Source organism: Perognathus longimembris, chromosome 2, assembly GCF_023159225.1.
Source record: "Perognathus longimembris pacificus isolate PPM17 chromosome 2, ASM2315922v1, whole genome shotgun sequence".
NCBI lineage: Eukaryota > Metazoa > Chordata > Mammalia > Rodentia > Heteromyidae > Perognathus > Perognathus longimembris.
The window spans coordinates 26,884,927-26,902,926 of record NC_063162.1 but is presented as its reverse complement, the minus strand read 5'-3'; the positions used below and the strand labels follow the sequence as shown (position 1 = coordinate 26,902,926).

At 37.8% G+C, this 18,000-nt stretch overlaps 1 protein-coding gene and 1 long non-coding RNA gene across 2 annotated transcripts in view; one reads left to right on the top strand and one right to left on the bottom strand.

Annotated features, from left to right (window-relative positions):
• The first annotated feature begins 980 nt into the window (after positions 1 to 980).
• LOC125346254 lies at positions 981 to 16,769 on the top strand. The gene is made up of 3 exons (XR_007209886.1): positions 981 to 1,120; positions 3,195 to 3,204; positions 16,757 to 16,769. It is a non-coding gene; the product is annotated as an uncharacterized LOC125346254 (long non-coding RNA).
• Positions 11,764 to 18,000, bottom strand: part of LOC125346250 (cytochrome P450 2C29-like) — a 45,454-nt gene continuing 39,217 nt past the window's right edge. The window contains exons 2-4 of the mRNA XM_048338661.1: positions 14,234 to 14,396; positions 13,905 to 14,054; positions 11,764 to 11,858 (exon numbers count right to left, since the gene is read on the bottom strand). Coding sequence (XP_048194618.1) covers positions 11,764 to 11,858; positions 13,905 to 14,054; positions 14,234 to 14,396 — 408 coding nt within the window. The remainder of the gene's footprint in view (positions 11,859 to 13,904; positions 14,055 to 14,233; positions 14,397 to 18,000) is intronic.

Below are 18,000 nucleotides of genomic sequence, written 5' to 3'. Positions count from 1 at the left end.
AAAATTTCTACTAAAATACAAATAAAAACATTCGAAGGTTGTGATGGCAAAATTCCTTCTAATACGAGTAAAGTTCACCAGGCAGAACAGACATCATTGCAGGAAGCTAAACTGGATGGAAATTAAACATTGTTCAAGCACTGTTAAATGTTAAGAACTACTACTGATAGTGCTCTTTAAGTGTGCCCCAATTTGGGAGCTTCCTGATTGATAACTGCTGAACCTTTCTCTGGGGATAGGCTAATTTTAAAAAAAACACAAAGTCTATGGAGCTGCAAGTGGCAGAGGTGAGATTAGAACCCCCAAAACACAGGGTCTCATGAGCTGCCCTGCAGTTAAAATATTCAGTTAAAACAAGTTAAATCTTCTTTGAGTTTGTACTGTTTTTCAGTATTCATGCTATTCATTGACTTTCTTTTACCTTTTTAAATTCTTTTCTTTTTTCCAGTCCAGGAGCTTGAACTCAGGCCTGGGCTATGTCCCTGAGCTTCCTTTGCTTAAGGCTAGCACTCTACCTCTTGAGGCACAGAGCCTTCTGGCTTTTTCTGTTTATGTGGTCCTGAGGAAATGAACCCAGGGCTCCATGCATTCTAGACAAGCACTCTACCACTAAGCCACACTGCCAGCTCTATTCATTGACTTTCAAAACAAGTAAGCGATTCATAATTGCAGTATCCATTGACTGAAATGGATTAGGAACATTTGGTGCTTTTCATCTTGAGAAATTGCAAACACTGTATGATAAATGAACTCTTTATCCAGGATAAAAATAAGCAGTAACTTTTTGGGTTCATTCATCAAAAAAAAAAAAAGTGTTTGCAACTCACAAAGCTCTGAACTCTAAACCATTACACTCTAAGTCAACAATAGATCAAAGTCTTTTAGTTTGGATAAACTAAACTTTAGTAGATTATTTATTCCCTATGACTATTCTCACTCTCCTGATCATGTTTCGATACAAAGAAGGGTTTTTTGAAGGGTTTTAGAATAGATAAATGAGATATGATAGCCTGCATGTTCCAAGAGATGTATCAGATGTACCTGATTTAAATCTTGCATGGTGTATGCAATTATTACAACCTAACATGGAGCTTGGGGTTACTGGCTCTTGCCTATATTAGTAACTGCTCACAAGGCTGAGATCTGGAGGATTACAATTTGAAGCCAGCCTCAGCAGGAAAGTCCATGACACTCCATCTCCAAAATTACTAGCAAAAGCCAGGCTACAGTTATGTTTCAAGTGGTAGAACACCAGCAAAGAAAGTATACCTAGCAAATATGGGATCCTGAGTTCAAATTCCAATTCAACCAAAAATAGTAACAGGATGCTCCATAAATATAATTTTGTATGTTTATGTATTAGTTAATTCAAATACAAAACATGCATGTTTCACTTTTCCATATCTTGAGCGTTTTCTGCCATATTTTTCCACTGGAAATCAGTAAGTTGTACAAAATACTTTTTTAAGGGCTGAGGAGCAGGTCCTGGGGTTTAATGCAGGGCCAGGGCACTGTTAATGTGAAATTTTGCTCAAAAATATTGTTTTATCAGTTGAGCCACAACATCACAACAGCATTTTGGTGATTAACTGGAAATAAGAGTCTCATGGACTTTCCTATTGGACTGAGTTGGAACCATGATCCTCTGATCTCAGTCTCCTCAGTAGCTAGGATTACAGGCATGAGCCACCAGTACCTGCTTAATATACCTTTATGAAAAACCATACATAATGTGTGTTTGTATCCAGTATAAACACATATTGTGTATATAAGGATGCATATTCACTGATTTATGTGCAGATTGTGTATGCATTTAGGCCTTAATATACTAGCTTAAAAATTGCTGAGCCAAGGGGCTTCCTCCAGGGAAGGAGTCCAGCAGAGGGGATGAATGATTTTACTTCTCATGTGATTCATGACACAGTAGAAGGAAGGGGAACTTGTGCATCAGATGCACAATTGTGAATGTTTGAAAAATGAAATGATAGAAATGATTTCAGTGCCATTATTATAATTGTCATCACATTCATGTCCAGTGTAAAACAGTGTGTACAAAGTAGGAAAACAGACACAGGATATGGTCCAATCAGTAGAGTTCTTGTTTAGGAGGAACAAGGCTCTGAATTTAAACCTAAGTACCAACAAAAATGTAGAAATAAATGATATGGTCAACGTGTATTATACACATATATGAAACATCTTTAAAGGTACAAGTGATGTATATCAATAAAATAATAGAGCAGATGATAACGATATAAAAACATAAAATCATACCTTGCTTGCAGTTGGAAACATTAATTCAAAAAAATATTTCCAATTCTTATTTCTTATTTACACTAATACCAGAGACATGGACTCTAATCTTTCATGTATTCCTGTGTATGTCTGGGTCTCATAGAACTTTCCTACACAAGAAGCTGCTCTGGACATTGCTCTGGACATTCATTAAATCCACATCTCCCGATATGACAGGTGACATAGACAAAGGATTTTCCTACATCTTCCCCTTCCCCTTCCCTTTGCCCTTCCCTTTCCCCTTCCCCTTCCCCTTCCCTTTCCCAGTGCTTGCCATAATGTAGACAACATGCTACTGTTGGCCTGTAGGTTGTATCATTGTTTCATTGAATTTTGAACAAAGTAGGACAATCCAAGAATGAGGCCAGGCATGAAAAAAAATATTTATTATTGTGAAAATACAGAGTAATGAGTCTGAGTTGTCATGTGCTAATTCTTTTATTATTTTGTGGTACTAGATCATTAGTAAATCAGCATTAGGTAAGCATTAGCACTTAAATCTATTATAGAACATAGGGGTCTACAGGTTTTGTTGTTTTTTTTTTTTTTTTTTTTTGGCCAGTCCTGGGCCTTGGACTCAGGGCCTGAGCACTGTCCCTGGCTTCTTGCCGCTCAAGGCTAGCACTCTGCCACTTGAGCCACAGCGCCGCTTCTGGCCGTTTTCTGCATATGTGGTGCTGGGGAATCGAACCTAGGGCCTCGTGTATCCGAGACAGGCACTCTTGGCACTAGGCTATATCCCCAGCCCGGGTCTACAGTTTTGGTTATGCAGTGACACAGGAAGCCCTCCAAACTGGAGACTGGATCTTCCTGGATCTGGAGGAAGTGGGGAGAAGTGAGAAGGGAGGACAGGAAGGCATCCCTCACAGGAGAAGGGGGTGAGTGATGGCTCACAGGAGGGAACTGCTGGTTACTGCACAGCTGGAGGCAGACAGCAGAGGTCTTCTCTACACTGGAAGGAAGCAGAGCTGGTGTGGAGGGGGCACAGAGATAACCCCATTTAGGACTGGACGGGTATCGAGGTCCTGTGGATCCACCAGAGCTTTCAGGTTGAATTTCTGTAAAATGGTGGTCAGGAATAAAAACACCTCCATGAGAGCCAGGCCTTCTCCAATACATATCCGTTTGCCTGAAATTGGTGTTTTAAAAAAATGAAAATCAAAGCAGGAAATGACTCCTTGTATGTTACTGTCAGCAAATGATGCACTGCATTAGTAACTGTAAAAAGAAACTGTCAGTGTTTGTTCAATGAATTACTACATTCATGGCAAATGGATTTATGGAGGTGAAAAGCAATACAGATCCTCGGTTAACTAATACATCATTGAAAGTATTATTTGTAAATAATTATTTGTATATCTGAGAATTCCAGAACACACCTGTAATTTCAACACAGGAGGCTAAGATAGAAGAATCCAGTTGGTAACCAGTTTGGGGTACATATTTCATATCCTGTCTTAAAAATTAATCCCAAGGGGGCTGGGAATACAGCCTAGTGGCAAGAGTGCTCTCCTCATATACATGAAGCCCTTGGTTCAACTCCCCAGCACCACATCTATGGAAAACGGCCAGAAGTGGCCCTGTGGCTCAAATATTTTTGTGTATGTATGGAAGTACCAGCATTAAAGGCTTTTGTACAATTTATATATATTAATGAACACCTAAAAGAAGAAATAATAAAAAGAGGAAGAAATAATAGAGGTTGGGAATATGGCCTAGTGGTAGAGTGCTTGCCCCCTACACATGAAGCTGTGTGTTCCATTCCTCAGCGCCACGAATATAGAAGCCAGAAGAGTGGTAGCCTTGATCAAAAAGAAGCCAGGGACAGTGCTCAGGCCCTGATTTCAAGCAGGAGGAGGAGGAGAAAGAGGAGGGGGAGGGGGAGGGGGAGGGGCAGGGGAGGAGGAGGAGGAGGAGGAGGAGGAGGAGCAGCAGCAGGAGGAAGTGGAGGAGGAGGAGAAAAAGAAATGGTGCTCAACGAAAAACAAGAAATAAATATTAATTTTTATTTTTAATAATTATCAAAACACTGTTTAAGTAGTGTGTGTATTTTCATGTATGCTTTTATGCAATGTGCAACAACAATCCCATTATCCAATCACTTTATAATGATAGCCATAGTGGGCATTCTAATATCTGCTCCTGACACTTATTTTCCTATTTCTAAATAATGATCATTCCTTTTTCTCTTTTTGTTTCTTGTTGCTGGACCTGGGGCTTGAACTCAGGGACTGGGTGCTGTGCCTAAGCTTCTTTGTGATCAAGGCTAGCATTCTACCACTTGAGCCACATGCCCACTGCTGGCTTTTTCTGGGTTCATTATTGGAGATAAGGGTCCCACAGTCTTTCCTCTCTGGGCTGCTTCAAGCCTCCATCCTCAGGTCTCAGCTTCCTGATCAGGTAGGATTACAGGCTTCAGCCACTGGTGTCCAGTGTCCAGTTAATTTTTTAATCACTTTTAGAGAATATTTATTGAATTCCTAATATGTGAGATCACAATGTGCATTCACATCTCTGTCTTACTTATTTAGCCACATCTACAAATAGACAAATAGAGATACATACACATGCACATTCCCCCTCAACTCATTAATAACTATATACTAGATATAATATTTGACAAGTCGTCACAGTTTCAATCATTCTGACTACAGAAATTCCCTCAGAAATTTTCCTGTTACCACATTTAGGTGAAAGAACCATGTGTCTGACTCAGTTATTTTCGCACAATTACATGCACTCTATGTGTCAGAATTTTGGTAATTTGGTATCTATTGGTATCTGTTTACTAGTCTCCATTCTTTTTTGTCCTCAGAGGAATAATTATCACTTAAAATGACTTTATCACTTGGGCTGGGATGTAGCTCAGTGGCAATGCGCTTGCCTAGCAAGTGCAACGTCCTGGCTTCGATCCCCAGTACCAAAAAAAAAAAAGAAAGAAAGAAAGAAAGAAAACAATAAAATACAGTTTAAAAAAAACAACCTAAAATTATTTTATCACTATTTCTACAACGAGAACTTTAAATGTAAGATAAGTAAAGGATAAACTTATGAATACCTTGTAAAATTCTAACTTTCACAAACGTAAGTTTTACAGAAATAGAATTCTGAAATGGTAACATTTATCAGGTATGGCTTCTGCCTCAATAATATCTCGCTAGTGAGACTCTGTTTTCAGGACATGACCCAGAGTGGAATTTATCTGATTCTCCCTCATTAATTTCTAGGACTACTATTTATGCATAAATGAAGTTTCCTTTGAGTTATAGCAGAATTAGAATTGTCAGAATGAGGAAATGTATATAGAAGAACTTACCTGTTGCAAAAACTGGAATTTTTCATCTAGAACCAATATATAACTTATGTCAATTTATGCTAGAGCTGTTTTCCAACAATTACATGCCATCAAACCCAGACACCAGAACAGAGTCTTATTGCCTTTCCCCCTGCCTTGTTCTCATCACTTCTGTCTGATTACAGCTGGAGGCACAGGATGTTGAACTCTGAGACATATCTGACAATGAAAATCACTAGCAGCATCTTTCCTGTATTTTCCTGAAAATTGCCTAGGTCTCTACCTGTGTTCTTACCTGTGACATGGGGGTATTTCGTCAGGAGCAGCAGGGTGTATATCAGTGTTGTGCTTGTTGTTACTGTCCCAGCACCAAATAAATCAAATGCAACAACTGTCAAACGTTCCTTAGTAAATTCTGATGGTTTTTTGTGATTTTCCTGCACCTAGGATTTGATACAATTATATTATTTACCAGCCCATGTGATGACAGTGAATATACAGTATCTCACAGTGCTTAACCTGGAAAGAAAAGGACTAAGAGAAATGAACAATGACCACAGTGGGGGTGTTACACTAGTTGAGCCTAATGTTTCAGGGCTACTGAGTTGCCCCTACTGTAACTCATATGGTACTGACTTTATTTGAGGTCATGGAACTCACCACTCATTTAAGACACTAATAACTAAATTTTGTCGAATTGTCAAAAGACCAGAAAATTGAGTAATAGAAGTAGGAAAATTAGTGACCGAGATGTTATAGATAAGCCCCAAGCAAGAATCTTCAATTATGTTATTGATCCTGGTTTGAACTCACTCAGGGCTTGGGTAATGTCCTTCAGCATTTTTAATTAAGGCAATTACTAAACCACTTGAAACACAGCTCCACTTCCCTTTTTCTTTTTCTAGTTAATTGGAGCTAAATGTCTCAGAGACTTTTGTGCCCAGGCTGGCTTCACATCTTGATCCTTAAATCTCAGCCTCTTCAAGAACTCCTGGTTGCAATTTAAGTTCTTGTATCAAAATTTTACATATGTCCAATATTGCTTGTGAAAATGCTAAAAGGCAGAAAAACCTGAGTCACAAGGAGTAAGAATGGCTTCATCCAAACAAGATAGCCGGCAGATGGGAAACACCAAATCAGGTGGTCTAGGGAACCTATGAGGGAATGACTAGAAATGCATGAGCTGAAGAGACACTAAACCATGAAGACAAAATGTGTTCACATTACCTTGTCATGGTATAAAGGAGAGAGTATCGATAAAGCAGTGCCAAGGACTGAGAAGGTGGTGTGAAGTTAAGTTGTCAACAATGTTGCAGTTTTAAATGTTGAATGTGGAAATCATTAAATGATCAAATTACATCATTTTCTAGTTGGCCCCTGAGCCAGCATTAAATCTTTCATGCTTTTTATAATTTTTATAATTTCCAGATGACTTGTCATGTGTCTAATAATATGTAATGAAATAATTAAAATAAACTGAACCTCTCAACAATTGTACTTGCTTGGAAAAGGGCCATCTCCTTTGACAATATCAACTTCGGGTGCTTTTTAATCTCATCAAGTTCAATTGATTTTGGTAATATCATTTTTGTATACTTTCCTTTGATCATTCAGTTACAATTAAACTCAAATCAAAAGGTAAAATCACTCTAGAATAGTGGGCTTAAATTCCAATATTAAACCTCCCATCTGTCAAAATGAATTTGGAGACTTAATAGTTGCAGGACACATACCCTGCTATAATCCAGGTGGTATAGATGTTGAAAAACATAATGAATATCTAAAAGAATGAAAATCTAATATTCCATCTCATAGACTAATTTTATCTCATATCATGCCACCATGCAGAAGTGAACACTCCTAAGATAATAAAAGAGAAGAGAGTCTATCATGAATAGATAGATCTACCATATAAGAAGTGCTAAGGGGGCTGGGGATATAGCCTAGTGGCAAGAGTGCCTGCCTCGGATACACGAGGCCCTAGGTTCGATTCCCCAGCACCACATATACAGAAAACGGCCAGAAGCGGCGCTGTGGCTCAAGTGGCAGAGTGCTAGCCTTGAGCGGGAAGAAGCCAGGGACAGTGCTCAGGCCCTGAGTCCAAGGCCCAGGACTGGCCAAAAAAAAAAAAAAAAAAAAAGAAGTGCTAAGGGTAGTCAGCTTTTAAGTAAAAACTGAAACATATTGAAAAATAAATCAACACTATATCAATAAATACATGTCCTTGTTAAATATGACCCTACATATAAAGATGAAAGTTAATTATGCTATATTTTTGTATTCAATGATTTTAAGTTCATGTAGAGGTTTAAATCATTAGGTAATAATCATAGGTTAACACACTGGGTACCAATGTGTTAAATATGTAATTTGTGGCAAAAGCGACCTAAGACGGATGTAATTACAGGGGGGCAGAGGATTAAATGTGTACTGAGAAACGAATTCACTGTAATTTCACACTGCATTGTCATAAATTTGAAATAGTAATCTCCCTAGTAACAAACAAGGAATCAGTTTACTTAGTTGATTGCAGTACATATATATGTGCATAAACATCCATTATGAATTATCTATGTTCATGGTACACATATGTTACATATATAATAGTCATTATATGTTTATATGAAAATAGCATAGTACATAGTGAAAACCACTAAGATCTATATATGAAGAGTAAGAGGAGTTAGTAAACACAACAGAAGATATGAAATTGACTAAAATACACTAAATGCATCTACAAATTATCCCAATAGGGGCCTCTGTGCAGTTAATTTGTTTGTAAAAATGTGAAAAGTATAATATAATACTATGACACATATATTGCAAACCACAATTATAAATCCTTTTTGAGGATGATAACCATTACCAATAAAGGATCACTCCAGAATTATTTTTCAAGGCTAATTGTGACTTATGGAATATGCAGGAAGTCTACATTTATTAAGTCTACTCTAATATCCAATGTATAATAATGACACCTATCTTTATATAATGAACTTATATTATGAATGCCAATTGTTTCTATTTTACATGCTCTCTGAATTCTGTTTTCTCCTTATTCAGATTATTTTATATAAAGAAAAGAGTAAGTGTATTCTAATTATTTAACAAATTATTCTTAAATTTCCCAGGATGCTTAGGGTAGGTTCATTTATATAATTGATAACTTATTTTTTCAAACATTGCTGGTCTGACTTTTTAAACATCTCTTATAACACACACTATTTAATGTGTTACAACATGCTCAAGGATTCAAATAACCGTATAGATTTTTAACATTTTACCTGTTTCTTTTTAATCAGGAAACAATCAATAAAGTCTCTTGGATTGTTAATATCCAGTGATTCTTCATGCTCTTTTAGTTTATCCAGAATATAACTTTGCACATAATCTGTATTTTTGAGTAATGTTGTATGACTCCCTGGTATATAATCAATGAAACTGGGGAAAAGGTTGTAGATCTAAAAGTAAAACATTAATTTATTAAATGTATTTGCATATACACAATATAGAAAACTTTTTTGTAAATAGAAATGTTCTATGGCTTCCATCTTGAGGGGAAATTTTGATAGAACATATAAGGAGAGAGGGGTTCAAGGATGTCCTAAAACTTAGTCTCATGCCAGAGCATCTAAAGAACTTCTCCATGATTATATCGTTATTATTTTAATAGAGTTTGGGGCTGGACAAATCAGTACAAGGGAAAATATTGGGAGCAATTTTTTGTAATTCAATTTTGACATTTCTACCCAGGCTACCCCATCATGTAGAATCACAGTGGAATCATAAGACACTCTGACTGTACTCAGTGATTTGTAATAGCTTCCACTGTCCCAAATACACTTCCTATGTGAGGAAAATACTTCTGCTCAGTAATAGCATGACTACCAGATGTCTGGAAAACAAAGCTGTGGGAAATGTAAGCTTTCTCTAAGGACCTGAATATGCACGAATCTGCTAGGCATCTTTCTGGAACCAAAAAAAAAAGTCATTTATAGGAATATCCCTTTGTGATTTAATAGGAAATATCGAATTAATTGCTGAGTTCATTAGCTTGAGTCAATCCTGTATTTGCACTTTTCAAAAACAACATAAAATATAGACTTAGACTTTTTGCTCAGATGTTTGCTTTATATTCTTTTTCTCCCATTTCTATAAGCATCAATATTGTCAAAGGCTTTCATATTGACATGTCCATATACAGATGAAATGCACCTTTCTTTTTGGTTTGAACTCAGGGCCTCAGGCTGGTGCTTGGCTTTCTTGCTCATGGCTGGTGCTCTACTACTTGAGCTACATTTCCTGCACTGTTTCTTGCTGGCTATCTGGGAGTTGGAGTCCTGCAGACTTCTCTGTCCTGGCTGGCTTCAATCCTTGATCTTACAGGTCTCAGTTCATGATTATGTAGCATTTTAGGCATGAGCCAACAGGTCCTGCCCATCCAATATATCTAGATCAGACTCAGCTCCTCTGCTACTTTCCCTCATCTTTCCCTTCCCTGCTTCCCAAACCAATTCCAACAAGCTTCATTGATCCATTTTGTTGCTGCAGAAAATTAACAACATCCCTATCTCTTGCCCTGTAGTTATACCAATTGAAAATTGATCAATGATCTTGATGTAAAACCAGAAACTTTGAAGATACTACAAAAATAGAATAGGAAAATCACTAGAATACATTGCCATAGGTAATAACTTCCTAAATGGCTCTCTACGATTCTTTAGGTAGGACTATCATATCCAGGTAGTCAGTCACCTTACTAATTGATCTTAATTTGGGATGAGTTTTTTTATTTTGTTTTGTTTTGTTTTTATGTTGAATCTTTTTTTATGGTCAAAGTATTGTACAGAGGGGTTAGAGTTTCATACATAGGCTGTGAGTACATTTCTTTGGGTTTTTATTATTATTATTATTACTATTACTATTATTATTGCCAATCCTGGGCCATGGACTCATGGCCTGAGCAGGGTCCCTGGCTTCTTTTTTTTTTTTTTTTTTGCCAGTCCTGGGGCTTGGACTCAGGGCCTGAGCACTGTCCCTGGCTTCCTTTTGCTCAAGGCTAGCACTCTGCCACTTGAGCCACAGCGCCACTTCTGGCCATTTTCTGTATATGTGGTGCTGGGGAATCGAACCGAGGGCCTCATGTATACGAGGCAGGCACTCTTGCCATTAGGCCATATCCCAGCCCCCCCTGGCTTCTTTTTTAGTCAAGGCTAGCACTCTGCCACTTTGAGCCACAGTGTCACTTCTGGCCATTTTCTGTATCTATGGTGCTGGCGAATCAAACCCAGGACTTCATGTATATGAGGCCAGCCCTCTTGCCACTAGGCCATATTCCCAGCCCCTTATGAGTACATTTCTCATCAACCTTTTTACCTCCTCCTTGGTTTTTCTCCACCCCTCCCCCCTCCCCCAAGTTGTTCAGTTGGTTCACAGCATATTGTCTTGTAAGTATTGCTGTGGCATTGGTTCATCTTTTTTGCTTTGTCTCTCCATTTTGGTGTTCCCCATCCCTAGTTCCGATAAACGTAGATACAATACCCAGTGTAGGGCAGGGAATGTGGCTTAGTGGTAGAGTGCTTGCCTAGTATGCATGAAGTCGTGGGTGTGATTACTCAGCACTACATACACAGAAAAATCCTGAAGTGGCACTTTGGCTCAAGTGGTAGAGTTTTAGCCTTGTGCAAAAAGAAGCCAGGGACCGTGCTCAGGCCCTGAGTCCAAGGCCTCCGACTGGCAAAAAACAAAACAACAATACCCAGTATACCAAAGTCAGTTGCAGTGACATCAGGGGTAAAACAACGGGAAAGAAAGACATAGGAAAAGGGCATAATTTCATAGTACACATTAGAATTAACAGCAACAAAGATAAACCACTTATTTCTACTTGTTTCATTTTGCTTAGGATCATCTAAAGTGATCATATGTACATTGCTTTTGAGCTATCTTAGACAAGTACTAATTGATTCCAATGAGGGAAACCATAGAGTTTATGTTTCTTTGGATCTGGCTCACTTCACTTAGTATAATTTTTTTCAACGTCATTTCATTTCATTAAAAAAAAGAAACACATGTTTTTGCTTAGGAAAATGAGATCTTGGCTTTACCTGTACCCATGGTGAGCTCAGAATCTCAAGGTTCTCATTGAATTTCTCCATCAAGGTAAGGAAATTCTAATCTTTAGAATCAAAACGATTTTGGAAAATAATGGAGCAGATCACATTGCAAGGAGCACCGCCCGTGATGAAGGTAGGGTCGCAGGGTGAGTCTGAGGAATCAGAAACAAATTGAAATATACATATGAAATAGGTAGCATTCATCATCTTTACGGTTTTTATTACTGTGTTACTTATAAGTTCCTCTAACAGCCATATATCCAATATGAATTAAACCGGCATAACGCCCTACCTGAAGCCTGAGTTGGCCAATACAAACTAACCAGCAAAATAACAACAGTTCATACTAATTGCTTTTACCAAAAGTCTTTCAATCCCAGATGTATGCTATTTTGGAAAAAGAAAAGTTTTACATATCTAATAGTCAGCCATTCAGAGTAGTAATATATTTGTGTGCAAAGCATGTCCTACATAGTACTGAAAAAAAAAGGGACAGAATATCAGGTAACTGAAGCTTTTTTGAATCATCAATGGAGTGAAACTAAAAGGAGATTGTACTAGAGTTCACATACTAACAGGAATCAAAGTAAAATGCAGAATGCATTCATGTTGTATGAAGGAAGAGAGTAATAACTAAAGTTAAACCTTTTATTAAATGTAAATCTCAGGTAAGGCAAACAAAAATGTAAAATTAATACATAGGAGTCTTCTTTTTCTTGTCAATACTTGTAAGTGAATGTCCCCTCCTTAGGGAAAAAGTAGACACTAAGTCTATTCAAACACCAAATTTAATTTGTGGACAAGACGAAACTTTGCAAATTCTGAGATAAATAATGGATTACATATATACTAAATTTATCTATGTCTGAGATTCTATTATTTGACAGATAAATAAAGAAAAGGAGTATTTTCTGCACTCTCCATAAAGTGAAATTTCTATGAGCAAATAATCAATATGTAAGGTGCTACTCAGCTTAAATCATAGACACTAAGTAGTGAATTGGTATGAGTCGTTTGATTCATGGAATGGTTATTGAGTTGGTTGCATGTGTGTAGGCTACTTAAAAGTTGAATTGAGTCTGAGCTATCAGGAAAAAAGTTTTTTTATAGCTATGAAGGGGATGGTTATTTGGGAAGTTGTTGAGATTTTCTATGACTGCATGTGTGTATTCACAGGTTAAGTCTGATTCTCAGCCCTTCATTTTATTTGGAAGAATAGGTCATTTAGAATCCAAGTAGATAATCCTATACATAGTGACTATAGGTTAGTAGATTTAGTTGTGGGAGTGAGTACCATGAGATCTTAACATAAAATCGAATAAACATGGAATAAACAGATAGGCAAAAGTGAAAATTGAGCTAGGATACACTAAGAGAAAACTGAATAAAGAAATAATCATAATAGTTGAAATCTAGCAATTTTAACAAATTTGTGTTGTTTACACAATCATGATACAGCACGTGGTTACTCAAAATATATACAGAAAAAGAATAAAGTGCTGGGTGAGAAGAAATAAATAATGTTAATATGAAGCAATTGCACTATGTTTGCAGAGAAATACTTTTTGATGTGAATTACATTCAAACAATAAAGCAAATACAATCATGCTTTACACTCTACCATGACTATCCAAAATTATAAGCACAGGTACTGAGGAATACTGACATGTCACTGAAATGAGCATACCATATACCTGCATCAATGTGGGGGTCTCAGAGAGTGGAGAGGGCCCTTACCACCCTGCTCATTTAGCGATCACTCTCATGTAATGATGACACTAGGTACCTTGAATGACGTTAGGAGGAAAGCAATGTTCCTTAGCTCTTCAGAAAGGAAGTCCAAACCATCTATCACTTCAGACACTGGTGGAGTTCATGACTAAACCCTAGGGTTCTCACGAGGCTTAATTTAATGATTGTGGTTGGTACCCTGCCCGGGGAGTCAAATTTGTGCAAATATTTGACACCTGTAGTGTCTCACCAGCAAAAAGCTTGATCTGTGGGTGTAGCGCAAGTAGTAAAGCACCAAGTATGAGCTGAGCAAGGGTTTAAAGCCTGGGGTTCCAGCCCCAGTATCAGCGTAAAACAAAAACTAAAATTTGCATTCATGATTTCTGATGTGAAAACAAAAGAATCTGTATCTGAGACAGAAAAGAATTAATGGAGCTTTGAGATCAGTGTATTAAAGCAACTCCCACCCTTGGTTTTCCTCAACTCCTCCACAAGGCAGCAAGCTTCCCCTTGAACACGCTCTTCAATGTTCCTCTTCCCCATCACAAAATTCTGCAAGGTCATGATTGTAAAGCGCCTCATCTCTTTCCATCTGTGTCCATTGCTGAAAACAATTCCTGAATGAAGGGAAGCAGAAACATGGATGGAGATCACAAGCAAGGACAAGAAAGAAGCAGATGGCAGCCACAGGGATGGGCAAGCTCTGACTACAGAACCCTTTAGGCCTCCTTTTCAATTCTCATTATCCCCACGTCCTCTGCTCAATACACACACACACACTCGTATGTACACTTACCAAGACCTTTACGAACTTTTTCAGCCAATGGGAATGAGCCTCTCCCAGAGAAGTCCTTCCCATGACCAATCAGAGCTTCCTTCACTGCTTCATATCCATATAGCACCACAGTGGGCTTCATGCCCAAATACAGAGTGAACATAGGACCATACACTTTGGAGAGCTGGAAATGAAAAGAAAAAAAAAATACTAGCAAAAGATATCACTATATGCTCCTTAGAGTGAGCCTGAGCAAACCGGATACCATCATCGTTCTGTTTTTTTTTTTTTAATGCTTCTTTATTTTTGCTAACCCGATTTCAAATATTTCTGAAGTCCATGCAGTATAAAGGAGGTTTGTTATATCTGTCACTTAGAGGTGGCCTACAATGTGCCATGCAATGGACCAGGCAGTGGACACACCATTATAATTCATCTTCACATCAAAACACACAGCAGGCTTGTCATGTTTCACAAAGAAAGACACAGAAGACCATGGTTTCTAAATTCATTCCTAGAGCCCCATGGATATTTAATAGAAGACTCATAGTTGAACTTCTGCTTCTTGAATATTCCATGCTTGAGAAATGTTTGATTCTCTTGTGACACAAACCAGTAGCCAGATGACTGCTTCTAGAAAACCTGTGAGTCTCTTACTGTTGAGGATCTGATTTTCTGTGACAAACTAGAAAAATTGGCATTTTTAAGTCAGCACAGCTGCTTCTTTAGCCATGTGCAGTTTGGGATCTACTGGCATTAAAGACAGGGGTTGGGCCCCACAGAGGCTGCCCCAGTTCATGACACACCTTCCAAAGCCATTTCTCACCAAGCAGCACTGTTTGCCCCAGACAAATGTTTTATGCAAAATTCCAAGTAGATTCTGACACCATCAGGATTCCCTAAATGGTCTTATGTAGTTATGTTATCTCATCTGCACAGATATTTCCTTTCAATCACCTACAACTTCTTAGAGAAGTTAACTTCCATAAGGATTTTGAATCAAAAGCCATGTCTAATATGCTTTAAGATCTTTGTAATTGAACATTTAATCATGATACGTTCCTTAAAGTACATCTTCACGGGTATAAAAAAAAACAATTATAAGCATAGGTTTTGTCAAAGATGGCTCTCCTCTATTTGTGAAAAATCTTCTCTTGGCTTTAATTCATTTATTGTTTTTCTATTCTACCATTGATTATCACAAAGACTTGATTACTGTATGTGCATGAGCAGACTTGAAGACCAGTCAGCTCTACTCAGCACTCTTTCTGTTCTTCCTCAATACACACTGCGCCAGCCTCAGACTCAATACTCAATACTTGGGCTCCACGGTAACCTTCAAAGTTCCGACCAAGGAGCAATTCACTGCTTGAGCTGCAGAAACTTCACTGCGGTTCCCTGCCAAGCCTTCTCTCTGTCCACCACCAACTCTTCTGTTCATATTTTACCCCAAAACTCTTGCAAGCTATCCTAAGATACTCTGAGCTATGACTGTGTGTTTCAAACCTGCAACTCAGTCTCAGCAGATTGCCCTTTGTTATAACCCCCTGAAACAGGAGGAGCCATAACATACTTTTCTTTATAGAAACCAGCCTTACACGCCACCCTGGGTTTAAGGTTTGGGGAAGAGGCCTGCTTACTCTGTAACTAGCATTGTCATTCTTGCCAGTGGCATCTGACTTACCTTGTAATTTTGTCTTTGGACTCCTGTAACCCACTTGTGGAACAACTAACATTGCCCGGAACTGTTTTCTAGTTGTCTGTATTTCATCTGTGTCTCTGTGCTTTTCTTCTGTCTTGTCACTGAGTATATGAATTCATCCCCTTGCTAAGCCATTCCTGATTTTCTCTTTGTCATGAACCTTCCTATTGGTAAGGCTTTAAACCAAATATTTTTTATTTGATTTATTCTGCTTTAAATTTTTCACTTTCAATTACAAAGTTGCATCTCTTGAGTCTTTATTTCTTTGTTTGTTTATTTACTTATTTATTTATTGCCAGTCCCATGCCTGAACTCTGGGCCTGGGTTTCTTTTTTGTGTTTTCCTTTTTTGTCTTTTGTATATATATATATATTATCAAACTGAATTACAGAGAGGTTACATTTTCATACATTAGGCATTGGATGGCGCCAGAGTTTCTTTTGCTCAAGGCAAGCCTCTACCATTTGAGTCACAGTGCATTTCTGTTAGCCAATCTTTACACCACAAATTGTCTTCTTTATATTACATAGCTATTTATTTTATTCTCTTTGACCTCATTCATTTATTCATGGCCTCTTTGATTTCACTGACAATAATTATAATCATTTTTTTTTATCTTCAAATAGTTGTGTAAAAGAATTTACATGTAGGCCATCCCTCTGTGTGTGATGCATATGATCAGTTACCCATTCCCTCATTCTCCCTCTGTCTCCTGTCTATCCAGTTCGCGTGATTCTCCTCCAGTTTCTTGGTTCCATTCTCAGTGAGTGACAACACAACATTCACTTGCGATTCCTCTACCCACAGGTCTGTTTCTCTCGTTAGATTGTACCCTGACTCAGACAAGACATATTTCAGCTTCCTAGTACTCACTTCGATGGATTGCCTGTTACATGTTCAAAGAAGTTACACCATGGAAACCATACTTTATTCTATTTGATTGTGTCTAAATGTATGTATTCCTGGATGTATTTTAATATGTTTATATTTTAAGTATAATTCCCATTAATAAAGACAGCATGTACTTTTGGTCTCTCTCAGGCTGATTTAACTCAGTATGAATTTTTTCCAATTCCATGCATTTCTCTGAAAATGTCAGAATATTCTTCCTGATAGATTAATAATATATACATTATATATATATATATAATGTGTGTTTCTATGTTACATTACTTATCATAGGTTCCTAGGTATGCATTGTCTGTTGTCTGCTGATTCTCTAGCTGGCTTTCCACTGAGTTGGAGGAGTCCTCCCATGGAATGTGCTCAGGCTTGAGTGCCCTCTGCGTGTGCCTCGGGGCTTCTACTTCCACAGTCCATGGATCTCCTTTTCCCTTAGTGTGGCCTCACACATGACTGCTGATGAAATCAAAACTACTTTTCAACAGCACTTACTTCTACAGCAAGCTTGTCAACATTTGGGTGTGAGAATATAGAGTGTCTATTGAGTGTTTCTAGATAAAAATAGTGAGCAACATCACCCATTATTCTTATTTCTTCTATTTTTTTGTGCCAACCCTGGGGCTTGAACTTAGGACTTGGATGCTGTTCCTGCACATTTTTGGTCAAGGCTATTGCCCACCATAGGAAACAAAGCTCTAATTCCATTTTTTTAGTGGTTAATAAGAATTAAGTCTCATGGGCTTTCCTTCCTGGTTTTCAACCAACAATTCTCAGATATCAGCCTCCTATGTAAAAAGAATTACAGGAGTAAGCCACTGATACTCAATCCATCTCCTTTCTTTTGCATATATATGCATTTAATAGCTTAATAATATATTAATAATACTAAAGTTTGAACTCAGACCTCACATTGGCTACAAACGCTAGTGGCCCAATAACTCAACATTCTTGAAAATTAGTTTTAAGACCAGGTCAGGTAAGAGCTAATCCAAACAACAGAGCTAATACCTCATCCCCATAAGAATTCTTATTCTCACAAAGAAAATACTTAACAAGTGCTGGTGGGCTTTTGATTAAGTAGAACTCTTGTACATACTGGTATGAATATGAACTACTATAGAATTCTTCAATATTATCTATGAGCTTTGCAAAAACTTAAAAGAACTACCATAGGATCAAACGA